This window comes from Thunnus thynnus, chromosome 22 (assembly GCF_963924715.1).
Source record: "Thunnus thynnus chromosome 22, fThuThy2.1, whole genome shotgun sequence".
Lineage (NCBI taxonomy): Eukaryota > Metazoa > Chordata > Actinopteri > Scombriformes > Scombridae > Thunnus > Thunnus thynnus.
This window is the reverse complement of record NC_089538.1, coordinates 23886560-23914287: the sequence shown is the minus strand read 5'-3', so window position 1 is coordinate 23914287 and position 27728 is coordinate 23886560. Positions and strand designations below refer to the sequence as shown.

Below are 27728 nucleotides of genomic sequence, written 5' to 3'. Positions count from 1 at the left end.
TTCTAACAGAAAAGAATATCCTTTAGGTTTGTATGCAGGGTCCTTGCTGTTACTCATTGTTACATGATTTGTCTTTAATTGCATTTCTGTTGTTCAATGGTCATGCACACCTAACGCCTCAGCAAGGATCCACTGAAGGCTTGGGTTAACATCAGCTCCACTGGTGAAGTTTCCTCAGCCCATTGTATATGCATGCTGGTGTTGCAGAGACATACACTCATTGTGGGGGCCCTACTTTTCAAAGCGGAAGCAACTATTAGGTGCAGAGAAATGAGGACTGTCACAGATAAATCTGCATACTGGATCCTACCAAGTAAGGTAAACAAAGTTCAAGCTGATGTGGGCCATAAGATTGATTACACATCTGCTGTTGCCACATGAAAATCAATGAACTGTCTTCTGGATGGTGAGACTGAAAACAGGCCTGGCTTTAGGTCTTGTGCCAGGAAGATCACTACACCATCACCAACACACTTGGATCTAACACAACTTTACGCTGATCTCCATAAAACAGGTGGCAACTCTGCTATATTGAGTGTGCTGCCACATTACTGTGAGGAGTTTAGAGATCCTGTGCTGCCTGTCACAAATCTCAAATCCCCTCTCTGCCCACGTTACACCATGCTTGATGGATGTGATTTCTCAATTTTGGAACAGCAAAAAAAAAAAAAAAAAGCTAATGTTTCAGAGGATCAGGCAGAACAGATTGAAAAGAGCAAACAGAAACAGCAGAAGTTGTCATTTTGCTTTGCTGCTCGAGCAGGCAGGATCACTGCCTCTAACATGCATGCTGTTTATGCTACTGATATCAGGTCATTAGCTCTTTCAACTGTCAAAAGGTGTGCTATCTTAAAGATGGCAATGCACCACGGCTGATGTCACTCAGGGCATAACTCGGGGCATCATAACATAGAGAAGAGGCAAGGAGGGCCTATATAAAAAAAAACAAGGGAAAATACAACAGCCAAGAGGCTGCAACATGTGGGTTTTTCATAAACCCAACTTTCCCTCAAGTGGGAGCATCACCAGATGGTATAGCGAGGTGCAGTTGCTGTGGGAAATGTTGCACTGAAATTAAGGGTCCTTCCAAGTACAGAAACAACTCAATCAAAGAGGCTTGTTTGGCCAAAGACAGCAACTTCTGACTCAAACTTGTTGATGGAGAGGTACAATTGAAACACAGTCACCAATATTAAAACTCAACTACGCAGAGAACCAAACACTGACTTTTGGAGGGCACATCTACAGAAGGCACAACTATTTTTCATGGCAGTTTCCATCCCAGAACTCATTGTGCAACACTTCACTCAAACGGTCTCCCAAGCATCAGTGAGCAACAAAAAAACAAAATGTAAGGAAGGCCAGTAACATGTAAAAAGCAGTGTGCAAAAAAACAGAAAACACAATGGTGTCTGTGTCATGGACCTGAACAGAAAGGTGACATGGTGGCCTGTGAAAATGAAAATTGTAGAGTCCAGCATTTTCATCTCGAATGTGTTGGATTTGAGGATGCCCCTGCAGCAGATGATATCTAGTTTTGTCCCCCTTGTTCAAAGAAAGTGTGCTATAAAACTGACATTACGTGAGCTGTTATTTAAGTTATTTTACAAGTTACTGCTCTCATGCCTCATCCAGCGTCTTAGATTATGTTTTCTTTGTTTCACATTTTTGTTTGTTTACTTCCTGTTTTATTTTGTGTTGCGCCCCATAGTTTGGACTACATCAGTGAGGCCGAGAAGGGGGTTCTGAAGACTGGGCATCCCAGAATCTCCAAATGCATGCTTAGGCCTGCGCCCTGGAGAGGTCACTACAGTTCCACAGGATCAGAAACAAAACAGGAGGCAACAGTTACGAGTTATAAGTCCAGAGCGATTAGCATAAGCTTGGATGCTACAGGCTGTCTCTGATGGTGGGAGGGACCATCTAAGTCCCACATCTTCATCGCTACTGTCAAGTGTTCCAGCATTTTCCTAGTGTTTAGTGTTCCTAGTTTTCTAGATCTCTGCTTGTGTTTTTGACCTCGTCTTTGCCTAAGCCCTTTTCTGGATTGTTGCCTGACTGACTGCACTTTTGTGAACCAAACCCTTTTTTCTCTGAATAAAGACTTTTGATCTTACAACTGAACTGTCTCCAGAGTTGTGCACTTGAGTCCTCCATCTCTGTGTACCAGTTTTGACAACTGCCTAACAATGTTATAAACATTAGACCGGAGAGGTGATGTAAAAGTTATTTAAGTGTAGTTCCTCTGGTTAAAGTTTATGGCTTGTGGCATGGCAAAATCCAAGTGTGACCTGCCCAACTGGAGGGTAAGGCTAATCCCACCTTAACCTGGGCTCCACCCAAGACCACCTACTCTATACAGGTCAACACACAGATAAGTGTAAAGAAATTAAACAGAGATGTGGCTTCGAGCAACTGTATCAACATGTATTTAAAAAAGATCAATTTAAAAAACAGTAATGTTGTAATACAACCAGAGACCAAGTTATTAATATAATAAAGATAATATCTGCCAAGTAGGTATTTAAGAATTTAAAATACCTCCCACACCCTCACGATCATGCTGTTTCTGTGCAAATAATAAAAAATATATATATTCAAAGTACTCCTCACTCTAAAGGAAAAAAACAAAAACATGATTAACTAGCCAGGCTGACTGGTACAGGATAGTCTCTTCTTCCCACGACTATATCACCATGTGTTTGCACAGTACTGCCACCACTGCAAACACACACACACACACACACTCACACACACACACACACACACACACTCACACACACACACACACACACACACACACAGCAAACTAACACCCCAAGGTGCCGTGTAATACTTATCTGCATGCAGGTGCACAACAACCCATATGGCTAGAGCCCCCACATAGTACAGCCCGGGTACCTAAAGCTAAATATTTGGATGATTGAATTTCTGTCAAACCACTCCAACTCTGATCTATCTGCGACAAAGTATAGATGAGATAGCGATATCTAGTTTTAATTATTACACAGTAATGGAACCACAGTGCCATCCAGTGGACAATTTTCAGTGAGGTTGAATGTTGAACAAAGACTTCTACTGATGTATGATTATTGTGATATCTACTAAATTATCATTAAACTCTATGTAACTCAGCTAATATGAGAAGTAAGTTTGTTAAATGACTATAGTATGTTTTAATTTAGCTGTACTGATGATTGTTGACTTTTGTGTGAGACCCTGTTAATTAATGTATAGCAAACAAAGACTACATTTTTTATGGCACAACAAAACCTGAAAAGTGGCATAGCTTGGAAGTCCAGAGTAATACTTTAATTTTTTATTTAATTTTTGCGATCACCATCCCTCAAAAATTGTCATTTTGCATTCATCAAGTTCATGCTTCAGATGCCTGTTTTCCTCTAGCAGGCGGTTGATTTCATCATGCCTAGATTTGCAGAGCACACATTCCTCTACACTCTGCTCATCAGGATGTTGTGCCATGTCCACTTCCTGTTGTGCCCTGTTGTCCACTAGCTTTCAGGCCCTCCTGTCTGCTTTCTGTCAAACTTTCTCCTTCGCTTTGCGTCGAGCCCTCTCCTCCATTTCCTTGATCTTTCCCCAGTCTTCTCTTGTTTCAAGTGCCTCCTTAAGTGATGTGCAAACCTCTCTTGGTCTGTCACTTTCACTTCATTGTGGCCCTAAAGGAAAGATGGCATTCAGTCAGGATAGGTGTAGAGCATTACATATGCTGGTTGTCCTGTAAATACAACAATTTTGTAGGTTATACACAATGATGCAAATCTTATATATATCATTTCAGCCACATCTCATGCTGGCAGAATAACTAAATGAAATGCCCTGGCAGGACAGAGAATGATAAATATCCTAAATAAATATGTTGCATCCCTGAGCATTTGTTGTAGTTTTATCAAGCGGGTAGTTCCGGATCTGAAAAGTGAAGCTAATGCGGAAGTACCTTAAACCAGCATTCTCTCTAATGGCCGGCAGGGGGCGACTCCACTGGCTCCAAAAAGAAGTCCATTTGTGTAGAAGTCTATTGGAAAATGACCCAACTTCTTACTTGTGTCAGGTTGAGTAGCAGGAATGGACGCAATTGCAGAGACCAGCATGCAGAGATTGCAAGGTAGACAAAAACCTTTAATCTTGAGGTGGGTTGAGGTGGGTTGAGGTGGGTAGGGTAGGGTAGGGTAGGGCAGGGCAGGGCAGGGCAGGGCAGGGCAGGGCAGGGCAGGGCAGGGCAGGGCAGGGCAGGGCAGGACAGGACAGGACAGGACAGGACAGGACAAGCTGAACAAAACAAATGATCCAACAAAGACTCAACTCACAACCAGACCTTAAATACAGACTAAACTAATCAGGGAATGGGGAACAGGTGACGAGACACAAGGGCAGGCTGGGAGTGATTGGCTGAGGAAACACAGGAAGCAGGGCAGGGCTGACAAGACTGATTCAGGGCAGGTGTGGGGAAGACACAGAGCAGAGCTGGGCTAACGAGGGTGAAGCAGGGCAGGTGAAGAAGAGCACATGAACACACAAGGGAAACACAGCAACAAAACCAAAACCCAAAAAACACAAACTCCAAATACAACCCACACCAACCCGTCCAAGAACCATCATGAACCCAAACCCAAGTACACAACACGCCAGGCCAAACAACAAAAGGCAGTCCAAACCGACCACCCAAATACAACAAGAAAACCCACATGACCAGAAGGACTAAACAGAAGTGCAAACCAGGAGACCCCAAAGAACACAAAAACACAAAAAGACCAAAAAACAAACAAAGTCCAGGCAGGGTGTGACAACTTGATTCATAACCTCATTAAATACTTTCCTAATGAGTTTATGGTCTCAATTGATAGTTTAAAGTCTTCTTCAACACAGCATGATGTTCATTTTGTAAATTATGGTCCCATTTATTTGAAATTTGGTGATAAAGCATGGTATGCTTTAGGGCGTGGCTACGTTGTGATAGGCAAGTCACTACTACAGCGACGTCACTAACCTTGGTTAGGTAGCATAAACATAGAGTATCCCCAGATTCATAGAATGTAGCTGTAGGCGTAGCTGCAGCTATTTCAGGTTTTTTCAGTTCATGAAAGTTAATTCTAACATTCTGGTCACTTAAAAAAGTCTTGTTCAGTCTTTTGTTGTACTAAAAGACCCTCTAAGGAGTCAGTTACTCTGTTTTTCCAGTAAGTACATTTTGTTTTAATGGTTTTATGCCTGTTTTTTTTGCTAGCAAAAATCAGCATTAGCATTAGCATTATCACAGTTGACCATAGACTGTAAATGAACCATGCTATTTAAATTAGCAGCCAGCAGCTAGGGTTAGGGTCAGCTCCACCCTCTCGTCCAAATGTGGTCACTTCTCATCACTTCTGGCTCCAAAAATCCCAGATGGTGACGGTCAAAATGCCAAACCCGAGGCTTCAAAACACAAGTCCGTAAAAACCAGTGGGTGACGTAATGGTGGCTACATCCATTATTTTTATACAGTCTGAATTTTACGCACACACACACCTGTGTTAACATTCAACATAAAGAAGCAATGAGAGCATGTGTATTTTTCAAGAAATATTAAAATTGAAAATATTGTACAATTTAGGTAAAAGTTAGAGACCAGAGAACTCATGTGATTGAAAATGTAGAGAACACACTCTCATTTATATAGTAATGTTGTTAAAAGTAATGTCTTTCCTTCTTACTGCAGCTACCCACGCCATCCCGCGTCTTCTCGTCACCTCCTCAACGTGCTTCACAAAAAATGTATTCCATTATCTGGTTTTCTCCCTGAATGATAGTGTGACCTGCTATGGCAGTTCTTGACACAGCAGCAGAAAATCGACAGAAAATCAAAACACAGCCTTCAACTCACCAGAAGAAAGGGAGTGATCCTCTAAACTTGGCACATTACCCAACAATCAACAGGGTGTGATATCAACTTCACATTCTCTATTGATCACACAGTCTGACAAAGTTGAACCCTTTATTAAATAGCCTGAAACACAGTAACAGGGTGAGCTGTCTGACCTTCAAATAAACGTTTCTTCCTGCAGTTTCAAGAGTAAAATCTTCACCTCCTTCATAAAATCCAGGACTCTGTCCAGGTCTCTGAAGCTAACAGCTAATTCTGCACTGTGAACTGACTGGGATAATGAATGTTTTCCATCTATTACTTCTGAGATTTGTGCAGTTTATAGCCTAAAAACTTCACATGTTGAGCCTCTCATAAGCTCTCTGTCATTCTGGTTAGCTTTCTGCCTTGCGCCTGTGTGCACATCTCACCGACGACGTTGCTCAGAAACCCATCTATTATAGCACGCTCTAGCTGGAAGAAACCAAGTAGCCTAAAAAGAGAGGGAGGTCTGTATGTAGCATGCAGAGTTAAATATGAATAGAAGTACAGTGGAAACTGCTTATACTGATCACTTCTGTCCGGGTCAAATTGATCACTATAAGTGGATGATTATTACAACCAATTTTTTTTCTTAAGTTCTCATACAGATTACTATCTAATTGACATTTGTATAAAGTAATAAAACAGGAGCTTCGCTATTAACTGAAATTTTATGACTGTTTCAAAATACAGAACAGCTGTTTCAAAAGCTTGTTTTGTTGCTGCATCTTGTAAGCTCGTTTCTCAAGGAGACTACGTTTTTCATTGAGAGAAAATGACTTTTCTTTCTTTCTTCATGATTTTAATGTCACCAGCCTCAGGTAACCAGTTGGCAGCGTTGTGTATTGTGCATTTAGGCTGCGGGGGTGGGGGCCACAGGGGCGCTGCAGCAAGAGAGTTGAACCAGAATCAACTTTTGGAGAAATACAATCTGTGATGCTGTACAACCCTGCCATGAGAGAAGACAAAAACATTACTAGGAAGAGGGGAGGACATCTCTCTTCATTTGATAACATTAAAAGTTAAGTTAGACTTTGCTGACTCCCAACTCATTTTAAAAAAGACGAGAGAGAGAGAGAAAGAGAGAGCTAGAAAGTGGACAGAGGCAATATTCAGTGTTTCTAGAAGTAGTTTCCACAGCCAGGGTCCAGCCCACCAAGACCAGCTCTTTTACCTGCCGCCCATTTGGCAGCTGGTATTGGGCCATATGAGTGCACGTCTAATTTTTTGTGCAAATGATCACATGCTGTCAGATTAAATTTGCAACCTCTGCAGCAAACGGAGGGACACTTCTGGGGCACGCTGTGTCTTATAGGGCAAGACTTAAGCATGGACACCAGTGTGAGTCTGGCAGGAAGACCTGCACAGGAAGAGGAAGTTGTCATGTACACTATGTTCAGCTGCATTTCTGTCTGGTGCTCAGACAGCAGCACGACAGCATGGAGGTCACAGCTTTCTGCATCAGACTGTGTGAGTACTGAGTGTCAGTTTTCTGTTTCTTCTTTTTAAGCCTTATATTTTCTGATATATAAATGCATCTTTGTCTGATATACAGTTTTCTTCCCATTGTTGTCCAGCTGTGTTCATTCTTCTAAGTGTGGATGTTCAGAACAGTGGTAAGTAGGAGTTAATTCAGGGGTTTCAATGATTTTTCAAAATTGTTTAAACTTCTGCCTCCATCGTGATGATGTAATGTAGGCTTATATATTTTTGTTTTTCGTAAATGAACCTGACATTGAATTAGGCTTTGTATTTTGAGGTAGTTCATTTTCAAATTTAGTGTGTGCTGTTGCAAAAAGAACAAATTTAAACAGTATCTTTTAAAAGGTGCAGGTACATTGATTTGTCCTTTTCTTTCTATGATAGAAATCATATTTTTGTATAATGGATTTTTCGTTTTTATCTCAATCTCTCTCTCTCTCTCTCTCTCTGTCAGATGCAGCTTTTCGTATCATTCCAACCAAACTGCAGGTCTTTCAATATGATTCTGTCTCTTTTCGCTGCGAGGGTCTCGATGACTCGAGTCAGTTGAAAGGGATCAGAGATACTAAGGAATTTATTTCAGCATGTAATATTACAAGCACCTCAACAGTATCTTGCACCATTCCGAGAGTCTATCTAGCAGACAGTGGAGAGTACTGGTGTGAGACTAAAGGAGGGAAGAAAAGCAACCGTGTCAACATCACTGTCACTAGTATGTTTAAGTCACTATAAAGTCATTACATTAAATCCATCTTGTGGATAGTCAATGAAAGAAATGCTGAGATACAGATTGAACAGTATGTTTTTGTAGAGATTGAACTGATATCAATCTTCCCTTTGAAAACTCACAAAGCAAGCAAACAAGTATATTCCATAAAATTTCCAAATATTCTTTCAACAACAGATATAAAATCCTTGTTTTTCAGATGGCTCTGTGATCCTGGAGAGTCCTGTCATCCCTGTGATGGAGGGAGACACATTGACTCTGCGCTGCAGAAACAAGACGACGTCTTCCCGCCTCAGAGCTGATTTCTATAAGAATGGCCTCTTCATGAGAAGCAGCTCTACAGGAGAAATTAGCATCCACAGTGTTTCCAAGTCTGATGAAGGATTCTACAAGTGTAACATCTCTGATGTTGGAGAATCACCAGAGAGCCGACTGACTGTCAGAGGTAACAAACTGTTTAAAACTACAACTAGATTAAAATAATTTACTTTTAGATGGCTGCAGTGCATGAATAGTTCAACTATTCATTCTTAGAGTTTTATTTACTGATGTTTTTTTAAGCCCTTAAGGACGATGTGTTACATCCTGTTAGCATGGTGTTACAGCAGATTTGTTCTCTTGTCTTTGCAGCATTTATATGAGATTATTTTTGGAGATTATATAAAAAAAGATGTTGATACTACAAAAAAAACAAACAAACAAAAAAACTCATTATTTTCACAGAGATTAAACTGATATCAATCTTCCCGTCTAACTCCCACAAAGTGAGGAAGACAAGTCTAGTTCATAAAAGTTCAGCAGAAGATATAATTGTTTTTCAGTTGGCTCTGTGATCCTGGAGAGTTCTGTCGTCCCTGTGATGGAGGGAGATTGTGTGACTCTGCGCTGTAGATACAAGACGACTTCTTCCCACCTCACAGCTGATTTCTATAAAGATGGACTCTTCATGAGAAGCAGCTCTACAGGAGAAATCACCATCCACAGTGTTTCTAAGTCTGATGAAGGATTCTACAAGTGTAACACCTCTGATGTTGGAGAATCACCAGAGAGCCGACTGACTGTCAGAGGTATCAAACTGTTTAAAGCTACAACTAGATTAAAATAATTTACTTTTAGATGGCTGCAGTGCATGAATAGTTCAACTATTCATTCTTAGAGTTTTATTTACTGATGTTTTTTTAAGCCCTTAAGGAAGATGTGTTACATAGTGTTACCATGGTGTTACAGCAGATTTGTTCTCTTGTCTTTGCAGCTCTTGACAGAGAGACGTGTCCCTCCTCAGATCACTCCTTCTATGTTCTCCTGCTCTTAAGGACTGTGTTCACCATTGTGATGGTGGTTCTGCTGCTGCTGCTGGTGGGACTACTTCACTGTGGGAAACTCAGAGTTACACAAAAATAACTGATAGTCACATATGAGAGAAACTCGCTGGTACGTCATCAGTAGAATATGCTGGCAGCTAGTTTGGTCATTACGATAATGAAGCAGAAAACATCCCATCATGCTTTGGGGCTGGGAAATTCTGGTAGATCCAAAGATATATTTTAAATTCAATCAAGAAGATTTTTTTGTTTGTTTTTTTAACTTTCTTTAGCTTCTTAAATCACCTTTATGTTTGATCAAGTCCAGTGTTTGCGTTACGTGTTCATGCTTGCAGTGGCTGCTGGTGGACTTTCTCACGAGCAGAAAAAGTTAAAAACCACAGAGTTACCGCATATGCATCACCTATTTTTAAAACAGAGATTTTCTCAGCGTATGTTGTTCTGTGTTTTATTTTAGATACTTTAGATACTGCTGATATTATGAGCTTCTCAGACACAAACCACATGAGACGATGTATTTATATAGAAGAGAGTTTATTTGATGGCTTGAAGGGTAAATTGTGTTTATAAGAATTTATATTAAAGGGGAAAATAACATGTTTTTTGTGACTCTCTGTTATTTTTGTCCTATTCTGGTGTCAGATGATAAACATAGTCAAAGTTACAAAATTTGTAGTGATGTATTTGTGAAGCTCACATTTTGAATGAAGAACAAGAAAAAGAAGTGAAACTCAACTACTACTGTTGGTTTACATAACCTCCGTCAGGAGGGGGGCCTGAAAGAGACAGGAGCTAAAACGGCCTGTTGAGACAAAGGCTGAACCGAGGGGCTGCATAAAGGGCCAGTCTGTCCAAAAATAGCAAAACAAACTCAAAACTGACTTATATAACATAATATAATTATGAAGTGTGAACATAGTAAACAAGCTTCTGTACCATGTTTATTACACATCCCCCGTGAAATGACTGGTTTCACTATCAGAATTTGATCCATTCAGTCCGATAACGTTTGGAAAGTCTAGAAGAGTTGCACTATTAAATTATTTCATCCCCATTTAAGTTAGCAGAGGTCTAACTGGAAGTTAGGTGGCTCAGCTGGTTGAAGTCTGTAGTGTGCCTGCTCTGCCACTAGAGCATGTGCAGTATGTGTTCATCCTGCCAGCGTGAGGATGTCAAACCCAACACCAGATTAAAAACTCTGTATTTGACTATACTGTGAAATACAGAGAGATTTACCTGGTGGTGATAAACTTAATCAGCGTTGTGTGAAGTCATTTGGCAAGAGTATGAATCTAATGGATGTTCATTTATATGTTAAAGTTCCAAACTTCAGATTTAATACAAAACACAGAATAACAACAATATTCCAGTTTGATGATTTACAAAGCTGAGCTGTAAAAACATGACAATAAATAATGACATGACATCATCAAAGTTACATCATATGTTTTAAAATATAATTATGAAAAGCATTTATGATTGAGGTATAATTGAGAAATTTAATTTCATTACAGTTCATTAAGCTAACATGCGTCTCAAAGGCAAAATGATCAGCAGAACCATTTCTCTACAGGAAAATTTCATTAAAAAAATTAAAAACAGTAAAAATACAGAAAGACATGCCTGAAGCACCCTGGAACTTGCTTTAGCCCACATTTTAATTCTGAGTAAACGTTTTAGCCCCTCATCTTTATTAAAATTCAATATTTGAGACATTAATAGCTGCAAGTAACGCTTTACAAAGAAAATACAAACCAGACTACAGCAACATTTCACCACATTTTGGACAAAATCTCTTGTGAACTGTTCAATACAAAAGAAGAACATACTGTACATAGAGTATTAAGCTGATAATGTTGGATTCAGTCAGTGTTGAGTTTATCAAGTATATTTCAGCTCATTTTGTTGACTTTAAATCATATTAGGTGATGTTGACTCGTGTTAACAAAGCATTACTTTTTGGATAATAATGCATAAAGTTTTGTGTTTTCATGTTTGCTGATTTATGGCACAATTGATCATTTCAGCAGGCATCACTGGTGTTATGGATGATAACTTTCTTCATTATGATGATCAGGATTTTTGTGAAAATGTGTGATGTGAGTTCATGTTGGACCTCTCCACTGTGGCCGATCAGGGTGACAGTTGGTCTCCAGTGTTTCAAACCCAACATGAAAAACATACAGAACATAACTTTTCTGTCCTAATATCGTCTGTATTGTGATAGATAGTGAGTGTTCACTGAATACCCTGACCTGTTCTCAGATCCATGGTTGCTGTTGGGACCTCGGCTGGTATCCTGTTGGAAATCAACAGGTTATTATTATTATTATTTTGTCCTATAAGTGGGTATCATAAACTTAAAAGCCTACAGCAAACAAACTTGGCACACATGTTTAAAGTCTCACTCTCTACTCAGGCAACAAAAACTACATCAACTGATCACATGGCACAAAAATGACAACTTTTTCATCCTGATCAATAATTCTGTTTTCACTGGATTTTTAGAACAGGACAAACTGGCAAACAAAAAAAAATCACAACCTTTAAATATAATCCATTTTTTGGAATGACATATATCTTGAATGAGCCATTGAAATAAAAACAGGTTGGAAATTTGATACGTCTTTTGAAAGTGTGATAATGCAACTTATTCTTTACATAAATTACCCTAAATTCAGGTTGTTTTACGTTATGTATAATGTTAAGCTATAGAGACCCACAGGGGAAAGAAATACAGAAGGAAGTGTTTGATATAAAGATATAAAAACAAAACAAATAGAAAACAAAAACAAAATCTTGGTCAAACCTCTCATTAAATGGCAAGCTTTATTTTATTTTGATGTTTTTATTTTTTATTTTTTCTAATCCAAATTCATTTTGGCTGATTATGTGAACTGGGAACTGTGGTTAAACTGTTTCCATCTACACTTGTCAGCCAATCAGATCATTTTCACACTCTGGTTATAAATAAATAAGGCTGCTGAAATGCTGCTAAATCCCTGTTTCTGATTGGTTGGAGGGTGTAATTAAAACCCTGTTAATAAAACATAGTTTTGTCTCAGGTTTAATGAGAGTTTATTCTGAGTGGATTTACACTGTAACAGCAGTAAAAGTCTCATCGGTGTTACCACAGAGCTGCACTGTGACAGAAATACAGAAGGAACTGTTTGATATGAAGATACAAAAACAAAACAAATAGAAAACAACAGAAACATAGTCAAACCTCGCAGTAAAAAGATTTGTTTTGGTTTGACTTTTTTCTAATCCAAATTCATTCAGATGAAGGCATCAAACAAGTGTTTCTCTCTTGTGGAGAAAGACAGACTGTCTGTACGTGACTCGTACTGTACGACAGGTCTGCATCACTCACTAACTTCATGTGTGTCTGAGAGGAAATCCTACAATTATAAGAAAACTGATTATGAATGAAATTAACTTAAATCACTTGTATGAGTTTCTACAAGAGTTTCCTGCACGATGAACATTAACATTATAATAAAAAAACATGAACCATCCATGTTTGGCAGCCTGTATACATACCCCATCAATGCTAATAGCAAATTCAAAAATAAAGAAGAAAATATTTACAGACACTGACCTCCTCCTCATGCTGAGAAGATTCCTCATGACTGTTGGTGAGAGTCTGAATCTGTAAACATAAAGACCAACAGAGAAAACTAACATTAGATGTTGAGAGAACATGACTTTGTTTATATTGGACTCATTACATTCAGAATTAATATGAATTCTGTGAGACAAATGCATTCAGTTGTTACTTGTTCTTTGTCAGATAAAGAGGAAATAAAATGATAAAAACATAAAATGAAACAGAAAACATGAGAATAAATTTGCATCTGTGAGACAGATTTGAAACTAAAAACAAAACAGTAGATGGTGGAAAACAAAATCAATATAAACTGGATGAACCTGATTTATCTTGGTGTTTAGGTCCATCTGAAGCTTCTTATTTTCATCATAGAGCCAATAAGTTTTCTTATTAAGATATCGATGGCCAAAGCACAAAACCTCCTCTCTGCAGAACGTTCTGATTGGTGGATTTCTCTTTGGATGATGAGAACAAGGAAGGCTGCTCATATTCAGCCTGTCTGTAAGATAATCCCGCCCTTCATTGTGACAGAAAAGTCACAACAAAACAAAAACACAACACAGAGTCTCTGGATGTGTAGAGAGGCTACAGCAGGAATCACTGAACATTCATCTCCAGTGGACCAGGAAGCAAATACACTGAATATAAGAAGTTCTGACTCTAGTATACTACAATGTAGTAACTATTACATTTACTACATCTGTTTACCTGAAAACAAACTTCATTTTATTTTTAATTGAATTTTAATTATTAACTTAATTTAGAGCATCGTTTTGTAGAACCTCTTCCAACTTCCATTAATATCTAGTCAGTATTGTTAACACATAAATATAATGTTGGGTATCCTTAACAAATAGCATTCTGACAGAAAACAAGTTTTTTTTAGTTTTCTCAAAAAAGTGCATTTTTCAGATCGGAGGTTTTGATCTTTGACCATCGATATGTGAGTTAAACAGTAAAACATTATAGAGTTTTTAAGAGAGAATCTAATATTCTACACAATGAATAATAATAATTAAGAGTCTAATTTATTGTTGTGGACACTCACTAAATAAACCACATTTATACTTTTTTTGTTGTTTTTTCATATAATTTCATCCAAACAGCACCACCCCTTCTGTAAAATGTTCTCAAAATTAATACACAAGCAAATTACACCAAACATTTCAAGAAGATTTGTATAAATTAGGGGATCTGTAAAATAAAGTGTTAATGACAAAACAATGTTTTACAGTTTCCATGAACACTTGTCAGCCAATCAGAGTGTTCTTCATACTCTGGTTATAAATAATAATGTTGCTGCTTGTTTCATTGTTTGTATTTCAACACATATTAATCAGAAGAAGCTTCAACACTCAGATATCAAACTCTAGTTTCTGCTGACTCAGCTGTTTGTCATTCAGGTTAACAGAATCAACATCACAGCAGTGATCAATTCAACTACCATCATGTATCACACTGACACACTGGGACTGGTGATGTGTGTATCACTAATATCTGTAATCATCTTAATTCAGAAAGTTAATTATGATCACATTAACCTCAGTTTCCTTGGACGCCAACTGATTCTCCAGCTTCGTCACTTCACTCTTTCTGTCCTGTTTCTCCTTCAGGAGTTCATCTTGTTTCTTCTTCAACTGGGAATGAAGAGAGACATGGAGAAAGACTAGATGAGAGACATGATGTTTTTATAAGACATGGTTTAATGATACAACACAATCACACCTATTAAAGGTTTGATTCATTCAGCATTTGAATTGAAGTACAAGTGAATGTTTGGGTTTTGGTCTGGAAAAGGACTCAAGTCACTCTGGTCTCAGTCTGACTACACAGAGAACATAAACATCTGGTCTATATGTGAGAACACAGAAGATATTTACTGATGGATTTAAGATGTGTTCAAGTGTTTGTTTTGTAGTTTGTTATAAATATTTATGTTGTTGTTGTAGTTTGTTTCATATATTTAATAATCTGAAGCTTTTAAACTGAATCAACAACACAGCTAAACATGAGAAAACACTTTCATGTTAGATGACTGGAAACTAATCAATATGTTACTGAAAATACTTTAATTTCCTTCTTCTGATGTTGTTGAAAGTTGCTACATGACTCTGAATGATTCTACTGACATATTTGAAAGAAAAAACAATAAGTAGAGGTTGGAAAACAAAATCAGTATTGACTGGATGTAAACCTCAGATGTCTTGGTGTTTAGCTCCTTCTGAAGGTTTTGCTTTTTATCCTTGAGAGGAGAGACGATGAAGAGACAAGTTCTCATATTAAGATATGTGAGTTAAAAGGTGACACATACTGTAAGACAAAGGAGTCTGATTGATGCAGCATTTTGATTTAAACAGAGAGGTCAGATATTCATGTAAACCTTCCTTTAAACTTTAGATGAAGTAAAGTCATGTTTCTGTCTGTTTACAGTGTGAAAGTAAATAGAAGAGAACAGAGAGTCTGTTTGTCTCAGTAAGTGTGTTTCTGTAAGTGTTAATACTCAATGAAAATAACACTCACTATAAAACATTAGATGCTGAGAGAACATGTCTTGTTTTATAAAAACAGAGAGCACTGCACTGGGTCGGGAACTTGTGCTGGTGATGTTGAAGTAAAAACATCAGGTGCTCTTCAGGAAAAGGACAAGTACATGGATATTAATAAAGGTCAGAATACCCTGACAAAGACTTCTTGAGTTGAAACACGTTGGGACATCCATGTATTAATTAAGGATTTTTAACTCACTACCAGAAAGCCTGGGATGCTTTTTCAACTGGTCTTCTACACCATTGACCTCCATATAAAGTAAGCTGGACACTCGTTGTTTTTTTATTCTTATATGACTTTGTTTTGGTTGTTCTAATTACCTTCAGTGTTTTCTACACTCTGGGTAACAAAGGACAGAATTAACCTGAATTCTGTATGACAAATGCATTCAGTTGTTATCTTGGGATGTGAGCTGCCATAAATATCCATTATATAATAATTAAATACTTTGGTTCTTTGTGATCAAATGATAAAAATATAAAATGAATCAGAAAACATGAGAAAAATCTGTGAGACAGATTTGAAACTAAAAAGAAAACAGTAGATGGTGGAAAATAAAATCAATATAAACTGGATGAACCTGATTTATCTTGGTGTCTCGGTCCATCTGAAGCTTCTTATTTTCATCCTGGAGCTTCTTGATTTCAGTTTGTTTGTCTTCAATCTGAGAGGAGAAACGATGAAGAGAGACAAGTTCTCATATGTGAGTTAAACAGTAACACATCTGACAAAAAGTCTTTGAAGTCAAAAGTACAGTCATAGAGATGTTAAGAAAGAATCAAATATGCTACAAAATGAAAACTGAATATTTTCTGTGAGCTAAAGATTTGTTAAGAGTCTAATTTATTGTTGTGAACACTCACTAAATAAACAAGAGTTACACTTTTTTCTGTTTTTTCATATAATTTCATCCAAACAGCACCACCCCTTCTGGAAAATGTTCTCAAAATTAATACACAAGCAAATTACAGCAAACATTTCAAGAAGATTAGTATAAATTAAGTGACCTGTAAAATAAAGTGTTAATGACAAAACAATGTTTTACAGTTTCCATGAACACTTGTCAGCCAATCAGAGTGTTCTTCATACTCTGGTTATAAATAATAATGTTGCTGCTTGTTTCATTGTTTGTATTTCAACACATATTAATCAGAAGAAGCTTCAACACTCAGATATCAAACTCTAGTTTCTGCTGACTCAGCTGTTTGTCATTCAGGTTAACAGAATCAACATCACAGCAGTGATCAATTCAACTACCATCATGTATCACACTGACACACTGGGACTGGTGATGTGTGTGTATCACTAATATCTGTAATCATCTTAATTCAGAAAGTTAATTATGATCAGATTAACCTCGTTTCCCTTCATGCTCTGCTGATCCTTCAGGTTCTTCACTTCACTCTCAGCTTTCTCTCTGTTCTGTTTCTCCTTCAGGAGTTCATCTTGTTTCTCCTTCAACTGGGAATGAAGAGAGACATGGAGAAAGACTAGATGAGAGACATGATGTTTTTATAAGACATGGTTTAATGATACAACACAATCACATCTATTAAAGGTTTGATTCATTCAGCATTTGAATTGAAGTACAAGTGAATGTTTGGGTTTTGGTCTGGAAAAGGACTCGAGTCACTCTGGTCTCAGTCTGACTACACAGAGAACATAAACATCTGTTCTATATGTGAGAACACAGAAGATATTTACTGATGGATTTAAGATGTGTTCAAGTGTTTGTTTTGTAGTTTGTTATAAATATTTCTGTTGTTGTTGTAGTTTGTTTTATATATTTAATAATCTGAAGCTTTTAAACTGAATCAACAACACAGCTAAACATGAGAAAACACTTTCATGTTAGATGACTGGAAACTAATCAATATGTTACTGAAAATACTTTAATTTCCTTCTTCTGATGTTGTTGAAAGTTGCTTCATGACTCCGAATGATTCTACTGACATATTTGAAACAAAAAACAATAAGTAGAGGTTGGAAGACAAAGTTCTCATATTAAGATATGTGAGTTAAAAGGTGACACATACTGTAAGACAAAGGAGTCTGATTGATGCAGCATTTTGATTTAAACAGAGAGGTCAGATATTCATGTAAACCTTCCTTTAAACTTTAGATGAAGTAAAGTCATGTTTCTGTCTGTTTACAGTGTGAAAGTAAATAGAAGAGAACAGAGAGTCTGTTTGTCTCAGTAAGTGTGTTTCTGTAAGTGTTAATACTCAATGAAAATAACACTCACTATAAAACATTAGATGCTGAGAGAACATGTTTTGTTTTATAAAAACAGAGAGCACTGCACTGGGTCGGGAACTTGTGCTGGTGATGTTGAAGTAAAAACATCAGGTGCTCTTCAGGAAAAGGACAAGTACATGGATATTAATAAAGGTCAGAATACCCTGACAAAGACTTCTTGAGTTGAAACACGTTGGGACATCCATGTATTAATTAAGGATTTTTAACTCACTACCAGAAAGCCTGGGATGCTTTTTCAACTGGTCTTCTACACCATTGACCTCCATATAAAGTAAGCTGGACACTCGTTGTTTTTTTATTCTTATATGACTTTGTTTTGGTTGTTCTAATTACCTTCAGTGTTTTCTACACTCTGGGTAACAAAGGACAGAATTAACCTGAATTCTGTATGACAAATGCATTCAGTTGTTATCTTGGGATGTGAGCTGCCATAAATATCCATTATATAATAATTAAATACTTTGGTTCTTTGTGATCAAATGATAAAAATATAAAATGAATCAGAAAACATGAGAAAAATCTGTGAGACAGATTTGAAACTAAAAAGAAAACAGTAGATGGTGGAAAATAAAATCAATATAAACTGGATGAACCTGATTTATCTTGGTGTCTCGGTCCATCTGAAGCTTCTTATTTTCATCCTGGAGCTTCTTGATTTCAGTTTGTTTTGCTTCAATCTGAGAAGAGAAACGATGAAGAGACAAGTTCTCATATGTGAGTTAAACAGTAACACATCTGACAAAAAGTCTTTGAAGTCAAAAGTACAGTCTTAGAGATGTTAAGAAAGAATCAAATATGCTACAAAATGAAAACTGAATATTTTCTGTGAGCTAAAGATTTGTTAAGAGTCTAATTTATTGTTGTGAACACTCACTAAATAAACAAGAGTTACACTTTTTTTCTGTTTTTTCATATAATTTCATCCAAACAGCACCACCCCTTCTGGAAAATGTAGTTTGTTATAAATATTTCTGTTGTTGTTGTAGTTTGTTTTATATATTTAATAATCTGAAGCTTTTAAACTGAATCAACAACACAGCTAAACATGAGAAAACACTTTCATGTTAGATGACTGGAAACTAATCAATATGTTACTGAAAATACTTTAATTTCCTTCTTCTGATGTTGTTGAAAGTTGCTACATGACTCTGAATGATTCTACTGACATATTTGAAAGAAAAAACAATAAGTAGAGGTTGGAAAACAAAATCAGTATTGACTGGATGTAAACCTCAGATGTCTTGGTGTTTAGCTCCTTCTGAAGGTTTTGCTTTTTATCCTTGAGAGGAGAGACGATGAAGAGACAAGTTCTCATATTAAGATATGTGAGTTAAAAGGTGACACATACTGTAAGACAAAGGAGTCTGATTGATGCAGCATTTTGATTTAAACAGAGAGGTCAGATATTCATGTAAGCCTTCCTTTCAACTTTAGATGAAGTAAAGTCATGTTTCTGTCTGTTTACAGTGTGAAAGTAAATAGAAGAGAACAGAGAGTCTGTTTGTCTCAGTAAGAATGTTTCTGTAAGTGTTAATACTCAATGAAAATAACACTCACTATAAAACATTAGATGCTGAGAGAACATGTCGGGGTCTGCTGGTACCCCAGTCAGTAGGATTAAAGTTAATGATTAAAGTTAAACAATTAAGCTTGTTGATAGAATAAGAAAAAGGGATTGGAGGACATCTCCAACTGCTTTTTTCTCAAATGTCAAATGTAAGTTAAGTTACATTCTTATGTATATCAGACACAGCTGATTAAAATAACAAGTAGTAATGTTTTTGTCTTTTTTTGTCTGGAAATCATGATGCATCTAATAGACAGATCTGACGGGGAACTGAAAACAAGTAGGTGGCTGGAAAAAAATCTTTTGTGAAGAACACAAATATGAACCTGCTGATTCTTCGTCTCCAGCTCCTCCGTCAGGGTCTGAACTTTGTTCTCAGCTTCCTCCCTCCTCTGCTGCTCATCCTGGAGTGTCTGCTTCTTAATGATCTGCCAGTTACACTGAGACAAAAAGACAAGAGACAGAAATAGGAGACTAAATGAGAGACCTGTTTATTATTAGGACATGTAACTGAATATTTTACAACAATAATATGAAACATATCTTATGATCTAATTTCTGTGGATTTTAGATTTTAATACAGAAAGTTTTTCTTTAGTAGAAACTTCACATTTTCAGTCCCTTCATGACTGAGAGGATCACACACTGCCATGATAATAAAGGAAGTATTGTGACATAAAGTCAGTGTTCAGTGCTGCACAGTTGTGTTTCTGTTTGTGTTGTTGAGTTCTGCTGAGTCTTACTTTCTGTATCAGAAACCACAGTGTATATTGTTGTATTTCTAGACACCATTCAACCACTTACTGGAGAGATTAAAGACCGAGTTGCTGCACCTTCATCTCCCTGAGGAGAGAGACACAGAGAATTAAAATAAAAAGAGTTAAAGCAGGAAAATCTTAATAATTAGAAACATAGAAATTTTACATCAGTTTTCACATCCACTTCTCACAGTGACTGGTCAGAGTTGTGGAGGTCAGACAGTCTGCAGTTTGAACAAATGAGTAAAACACTATGAACGTCTCTCAGGAGAAACTAAACCTCAGTCCTGCTTTTGTCTTCTTGACTTTTCTACATTATTAATTTAATCAAACACATCCAGTGATCATTAAGATAAAAAACTGAACTAATTCACAATTAACTGCCTGAATGATTCAAGTTATTTGTGTTTCTGATCATTTTCTCTCCTTTATACATTTAGTATTTGTGTTGCTTCTTGATGCTTCTTTTCAAACCTCACATCTTGTGTCTTTATATAAAGATTTACTGTCCTTCTCGCTCAGATCAGACTTTTATTTCTTCATCTTATGTAAGTTGCTCTTGGTTTCCTTTTCCTCCACTGCAAATGACTCTATTGTGTATTAACTCATATGTTTGGTATTCTTTTGTTTTTTCCTCTTGTTCTCTTCTGACACTGTTGGAGTTCGGGACTGTTTGTCATTTATGAGGGAGGGGTTGATGCAAAACAGGGGAGGCATGTCAAATCATTTCTGAAGCACTGAGGAGGGACTGTTTTTTTTTTTTTTGGCTCAGGGGAGGGTTGTGTGTTGTGACAGGACTCACAAAACGTTTCTGAGGAAATAAAGCATTCAAACCTGCCTATTCAGTTTGTGTCAGAGTGTGAAGAGTTAAATGAAAGAAGCCACTTTTGTCAGAATTTTGTGTCTCCACAGTTGTTGGGAAGAAAATGCTGCTTTCAGCTCTGTGATAGGTGGTCCTGATATAATTTTATAGAGAGCCGAGTAGTAATAGTAATTTCAAATGACAGTAAAACTGACCAATCATATCTTCCCTCCAAATGGTCAGGCTTTGTTACCGCTGCTTTATGACAAGTTCAGCCCGCTGTGTGCTGTGAATGAGTTCACACCTTTACCACACTGGTACACCTGTGGTTTGCTGAGTAGACAGAGTCTGCAGACCCTTTGACAATCATCACAGCCGGCAGATCCGCCGCCAAATTTCAACTGTGAGAGCGACGTTTATGACACCACGACCACATGACCCATACAAACACAAACAAGTCAAAGAAGATTGATAAAACAGAGAACTGATGAATGTCATTCAGGTTTACATAAAATCATATTGTGAACATTACTGTCCATGCTGGCAGTTATTTGTCAGCTAGGAAAGCGACCATGGCTTTTTCCCTGTAGGCCGACATTGTTGTTTGTTTTGTCAGCTGACAGTTGCGTGGTTGCTGCTGCTGGTTGACAGATTACACAGATTACAGGCAGATTACACTGCATTTAAACACATAATGTCAACAGTTTTCCCAGCCTTCGCTGTTACTTGTTGAGCAATGCACCAGCACACTGAAATGGAGCAGACCCAATCACAAACTAGCAGGAAAAAACAGATAAACAGGCTGGGAGTGGCTAGTGAGGATTATCCATGCCTATTTCAAGATTAATATCTGATGAAAAGTTGAAGTTCATCAACAAGGAAAAACCGTCACCAGAGTTAATTTGGTGCAGAAAATCAAGGCTTGTTTCAACTCCAGGATTTCGTTTTCAGGTAAGTTTAGTTAATGCATCATCAAAGGGTAAGTTTTTAAAATCTAATAACGGCCGTCGTGCCAGCTAATATTATTAATATATTATTAATAGATATTCATAATATGCATATGTTGCTAATGGTGGCAGTGAGCACGCTGTGATGTGTGTGTGTGTGTGTGTGTGTGTGTGTGTGTGTGTGTGTGTGTGTAGGCTTATTTAATGTTGGTTTTGTGTGGTAGGAGGGGCGGCTGTCATGCACCTTTATTCTGCTGAAGTGCACATCACTTGTGATGCATTTTGCTTAAGAAATGATCTGTTTGTTTTGGTGATAACTGTCACTCCCTCCGTGCTGTTTGCTTGTTAGATTGTCTGGACTAAGTTAGTGTCTTATTTGACTTTCAGAGCTGGAATTGTCATCGGTAACTTTTACAGTACTATAGGAGAGACACAGTAAGTTGGGCTGGTAGTTTGCTTTTTTTCCTGACAAGGGAAGGAAGGTCAGAGGACCAAGGTTGAAGAGTCATGGTTCACTATTGTATGTAATAGTTGGGAAAACATTTGGTGTAAATATAATAAAATATGGTTATTCATGGTGGAGGAGGGTCATGCATTTTCCCGCAGTCACTCAGGGAAGCTCAAGGAAAAATATTTGTTGCTCCGGGGAGGGTCAAGATAAAAAACAAAAACAAAGTCACACCCTAGCCACCCCCCCTCCCTCTGATACATAATGAACAGTCCTTACTGTGTCTCTGTCTGTTCCTTCATTGAGACACTGCATTTCAGTGACATTACGTCCTCCTCCATCAATTTCATCCTCGCAGCTTGTCTTGGTCTCTGTGTAAAAATGGAAGCAGTGACATTAAACTATGAGACATTTTTACTTGCATTTTAGGAGGTTTGATGTCAGTGTAACATGAGATACAAGAAGTCTGACAGTTTGACTGCTTGTAAATACTCTACTCCATCACCCAAATTATTAAAATAAAAAAAATACACAAATACAAATTTCATATCACTATTCTCATTAAACCCTGTGAGAGGCACTGAAATTCACTTGTGACTTACGGTTTTGTCTCCATTTCCACCCAAAAAAGAAAACTGCAGCTGCAACAATTAACACGATGCAAACAACCAAACCAACTGTGACAGTAGAAGAACTGGACTGGACCTTAAAGAAATCATCTGCAAATGATACAACACAATGAATAACATGTAATTTATACAACACTGGACCTCAGCTATGTGAAACTAAAACCAAAATTTCAGACTAAAAATGGCTGCTTTTACCTGGAACAATAATGTGTGTCTCTCTGATCTGGTTGATGTTGTTCTGTTGGACTCTACAGGTGAAGTTGTTGTTGTGTCTCTTCTCTACAGTCACTCTGCTGCTGACAGTATAGAGGTCATCAGGACCTCTGACTGTCTCTGTAGGTCCAGCAGAGAGGAGGTTTCCCTCATCGTCCAGCCAAAACACCTCAGGCTGTGGATACCAGCCTTTAGACTCACACTGTAACACCACTCCTCCTCTGTCTCTGTCAAGTCCTGTTAAACTGATGACAGGTGAGGAGGCAGCATCTGATGCTGAGGAAAAAAAGTCATTTTTAAAACAGTGGTGAGCAACACAATCACAAAATTAATGATTAAGAAAGATCCACAAATGTAAATGTACAATTGTAAAGCTAATTTAATATGGTTAAGCATATGTGTGCTCTGTATCTGATGATCAGTCAGTTTCTTAAATCCTTAACTGTGGATCCTTTTGGAACATTAAACACAGTTGGTTCATGAAGTGCTGATGGGTTGTCACATATCTTACTGTTGCCAATGCTAAAATTGGAAAATCAAAATAAATAATAGCCGTGAGCCCTGAATGTATTTGATGTCAGTGTGATTTTTCTGGGAATTTAGAATAACTATTGCACTTTTGCAGCCACAATGACACAGCAGTACTCAGTCCTATAACACTGTGGTGGTACAAATTAAGTATGGCCATTGTTTGGAGTTTTGTCTGCTATCTTTTCTTATTAATTGGCCATCTTCTAAACTTTTTCCCCAGACCAGCAATAGATTCTTTGGCAGACATTTTAACTCTTCAAAGCAGGAAAAGCACAGGTGGAATTATTAACATGATAGCTGCATTACATTTAGGTGAGTATTGTGCACGCTCACTCACTGACATGGCCTACTCTGATAATTAATGGAGCCATTGTTAATGTTAATCATTTACACATGTGCTTTTCCTGCTTTGAAAGGTCAAAATGTCTGCTGTGAAAAGCATCTATTGTTCAATCATAGCTCAGCAATTATAACTGTGCACAGAAGGCCTGTTAAGCTTTGCACTTTGATTTGAGATTTGTGCATGAAACTAAGAGAGAATCTCAGTATGTAGAGAGTCTGGAAGGTCAAGTTTTTCCAAAACCAAAAACACAAGGACACAATTGTAAGGAATGGAATAAACAGTGTATTTGTCTGTCATAATGTAAGCTGCTAACATCAGCATACCATGGCTAACTAGCTTTACTTATTACAGTAGTAACCTCGCATTAAGGCCACGAGTTAGCATATCATTAACTATCTATGAAGAACTACACAGTATTATATAAAACCTTTTGTAGGTTCATTGTAAAAAGAGTCAGTTGAAGACATTCAAATATCATAAAAACCTTAATAATGCCACCATAAAATTGATGTTCAAGTATTAAATTACATTACTATCTTTGTAAACTGCTGTGCTACAACACAAAGTTTGACAGACATAAACAGTTCTTGAAAGGGTCAGTTTGTATGTGAATGTCTTTCCTGGTTTATGACATATCACATTATGTGTATTTTAAACTATTGTATCTATTATACTCATAGATAGCCAACTACCTTCACCAGCTAAGAAAATACTTTCCTCTTAACATCCATTTACTGAGCTGATCTATAAAAAATGTTAAACCTTATTTAAACTGTGTTTCAAGGACTGTGGTTGTACTCGTCATCTCTGAACTATAATGGCTGAAAGCTGTGTTGATCCAACCAAAATCCTTTACTTCTTTGCATAGACTACATCACACTGCACTATAAACACATGCAATATGTACAAAAATGTGTCCACTTACCGACAAAAAGTTCAACGAAAGATTGTGTATTGAGTTTTGGAATGTAGCATTTGTATTTTCCCCCATCAGAAAGTTTCACTTTAGAGAGTTTCAGTGAAATGTTTCCCTGCTTCAGCTCATCAGGGAACAGTGATGTCCGTCCCCTGTAAGATGGATGGTTAGCATCTATGAGGTCCTGACGAGCACGCCACACATGGATATATATGGGGTCCAAGTCAGATCTCGTCCACTCCAGTGTCATGGCAGCAACATCCATAGCAGGTTCCAGATGACATGGCAAAATTATGTCATCACCAACCGTTGCCACTATTGGCTGAGACGAACCAATTAACTGGGACTGACCTGGAAAGAAACACAAATGTTAATTCATTCCTGCAGTAAAAGCTAGAAAGATAAATCTGTTAATCTCTTTAAGACTATGTTCATATAACATTGATTAGAAGTGTAGTGTCTGACATCAACTGGACGCCTGAAAGACAGAAAGTAGTTTGCTGACACTGAAGCATCCATGTGTCAAAGAATTTCATGTTTTCATCTATAAATTGTATATAGATTATAGGCTTGGCTCAAGAAATGGCAATATCAGTAGGCAGGCAATCCAACCATTTACCACTTTGGTCCAGCCTGAAATATATCAACAATTATAAGTTTAGTACATGGCCATCTGTCCACATTAGATGAATCCTACTGAGTTTGTTGACTCTCTGACTTTTCTTCTAGCATCACCATGACATTTGTAGTTCTGAGTGAAATGTCTAAGCCACTGTTGGATGGACTGACATAATATTTGGTACAGATATTCATGTTCCACTGAGGATAAATTGTAATAACTTTGGTGATCTACTGACCTTTCATCTAGCACTATCATCAAGTCAAAATGTACCTGAGACCCTATTAGTATTTAAGTTACCTTTGCAAGAGTGTGTTAGGAGAAGATGGACGACCAAAACACAGAAGGTTTTCAGTGGAGATTGAAGGGACGGTCTGTTCGTCTGGAAAAGCATCCTGCAGTTCTGAAATTTGGAAAGAGATCAGTGATACAATAAATGGAAAATATGCTTTAGAATTGGTGTTTGGACAAAATAACTATCCCAGTTAAAAGTAAAGTAATTCCTGAGTAGGCTTAAAAATAAAATATATTTGTGGACTTGGTTCGCCCAATTTCCATTTAGACTTAATGAAGTCCTCTCATGGGTGAACTTCTATTGTTTTTTAGTGGCTGCAACACATGAAACAACTAAAATAACCACCATCTACTACATGATATATATTCTTCTCATTGATCATTTGTTTGAATTCAATTGAATACTTCATTCCTACTTATATAAAAGTAAAACCTACAAATAATGGCAACATATCCATGTAATGGAGTTAAACTTTCACTTTTGTTGATGCAGATAGAGAGTTCTGTAGCTGTCCAAGCATATGCAATCTAATCTATGTATAGTGCAATTATACTTTCACTTTTGATGCCAGCATGGTTAAGACTATTTCTTACTGAACTTTTTAAATATTTTGATACCACTGGACTTGGTTAATCTTTTAGCCTTCATTAGAGTCAACATTTGAAATACAGTTCATGTGTGGTTGCAGTTTTTCTCACACAAAGGTTTTATAATATACTTAATAATCTGTTACAGAGTATTACTGCAGAGCTGTTATTGTCTGTAAAGTGAGACAGAGTTTTAAAATAGTAGTTAGATGAAACATGCAGAAAAGGCTAAATCAAATTCAGAGGACGACGTACCTGCTGCATGGTGTGTCGGTCATTTCATTAGACTGCACAGTTAAAGTCTGTAAATCATTGACCTCTGGCTTATCAACTGCCGAGTGCTCATTCAGTTGAAGCTACAGCTTCCAGTTCTTGCACTTTGTTCCTCTTTTCCAACGATCACTTCTTTAGAATCAGAGTCACCATGTATCATGCACTTCAGAAAACCTTTTCTATTTCTTCTTTCCTAACAGACGAAGCATTCATTTCATTTACACAAAGTGCGAAAACATCTTGGTGAGACATCTTACCTAAAACTTAAAAGGTCAATAGATAAGGTCAAGAGTGCATCCTGTTCTTTTAAGGGCAAAACTGATCAATCAAATACACTTCTACACTGGATTAATGATCATCAAAGTATTAATACAATAGTATAGTAATTCTCCATCAGTACACTTCTAATATCATTTTTTCCACAGCATTGTTTTTATTGTGGAACAACAGCAACAAACACCATTAAAACTACATTAATAAGAAAGCCCTCATGTTTGCACACATTAAAAACAATATGGTGATTGGTTCTGCTTTTCTAAGCTCAGTTTCACTTTGAGTGTGTTTGTGAGCAGCTGAACTTTGAGCTTGTTGCCAGGTAACTGATCACTAATATAAAATAATACAGCTGCAATCAAAACCATAATTCGTCTTGGTAACGAAGGACAAGGGGAGTGTTCATTTGGTAAATGTTAGGTCACAGGTGGCAGCTGTTAGATTTCCACTTTACTTCTGCTAGACATTTTTTTTAGTCATTAAAGTGCAGCAGCACTGTGACCAGTGTGATACTGCACCAATGAGTTTTAGATTTAGATTAGCACTACTTTTTTGTAGTGCTAGTTGTCTTTTTGTGCAGAAGTGGTGGGACAAAGTCAAATGCTGTATTTAAAGGTCAGGTTCAAAATTTTTCAAGCGCGTCTTAAAACAGCAGTCAGGTGTCCATATGAACAGTGA

The 27728-nt window shown here is 37.3% G+C and overlaps 2 protein-coding genes and 2 long non-coding RNA genes across 7 annotated transcripts in view; 1 reads left to right on the top strand and 3 right to left on the bottom strand.

Annotated features, from left to right (window-relative positions):
* LOC137174482 (butyrophilin subfamily 3 member A2-like) overlaps positions 1-27191 on the bottom strand; it is a 75067-nt gene extending 47876 nt beyond the window's left edge. Inside the window, exons 1-6 of one of the 4 annotated variants that reach the window (XM_067579811.1) lie at positions 26760-27055; positions 25923-26025; positions 25013-25354; positions 23460-23489; positions 23196-23429; positions 22918-23090 (exon numbers count right to left, since the gene is read on the bottom strand). In XM_067579811.1, the coding sequence (XP_067435912.1) occupies positions 22933-23090; positions 23196-23429; positions 23460-23489; positions 25013-25354; positions 25923-26025; positions 26760-26768 (876 nt within the window). In that variant the 5' untranslated portion in view covers positions 26769-27055 and the 3' untranslated portion in view covers positions 22918-22932. Of the gene's footprint in view, positions 1-22917; positions 23091-23195; positions 23490-25012; positions 25355-25922; positions 26026-26759 lie in introns of those variants that run through there. The other 3 variants (XM_067579809.1, XM_067579808.1, XM_067579807.1) reach the window with 3 other exon arrangements.
* The window catches only part of LOC137174478 (uncharacterized protein MCAP_0864-like), a 167358-nt gene that overhangs the window by 53287 nt on the left and 86343 nt on the right, over positions 1-27728 (bottom strand). The window contains exons 6-13 of the mRNA XM_067579779.1: positions 22651-22742; positions 20221-20259; positions 19743-19856; positions 18443-18526; positions 16947-17051; positions 16171-16254; positions 14585-14680; positions 13035-13085 (exon numbers count right to left, since the gene is read on the bottom strand). Coding sequence (XP_067435880.1) covers positions 13035-13085; positions 14585-14680; positions 16171-16254; positions 16947-17051; positions 18443-18526; positions 19743-19856; positions 20221-20259; positions 22651-22742 — 665 coding nt within the window. The remainder of the gene's footprint in view (positions 1-13034; positions 13086-14584; positions 14681-16170; positions 16255-16946; positions 17052-18442; positions 18527-19742; positions 19857-20220; positions 20260-22650; positions 22743-27728) is intronic.
* Positions 3298-4194, bottom strand: LOC137174733 (uncharacterized). Its single transcript, XR_010925448.1, has 2 exons — positions 3959-4194; positions 3298-3739 (listed from the first exon to the last, which is right to left on the bottom strand). It is a non-coding gene; the product is annotated as an uncharacterized lncRNA (long non-coding RNA).
* On the top strand, positions 7194-8550 carry LOC137175165 (uncharacterized). Its single transcript, XR_010925578.1, has 3 exons — positions 7194-7518; positions 7839-8096; positions 8311-8550. It is a non-coding gene; the product is annotated as an uncharacterized lncRNA (long non-coding RNA).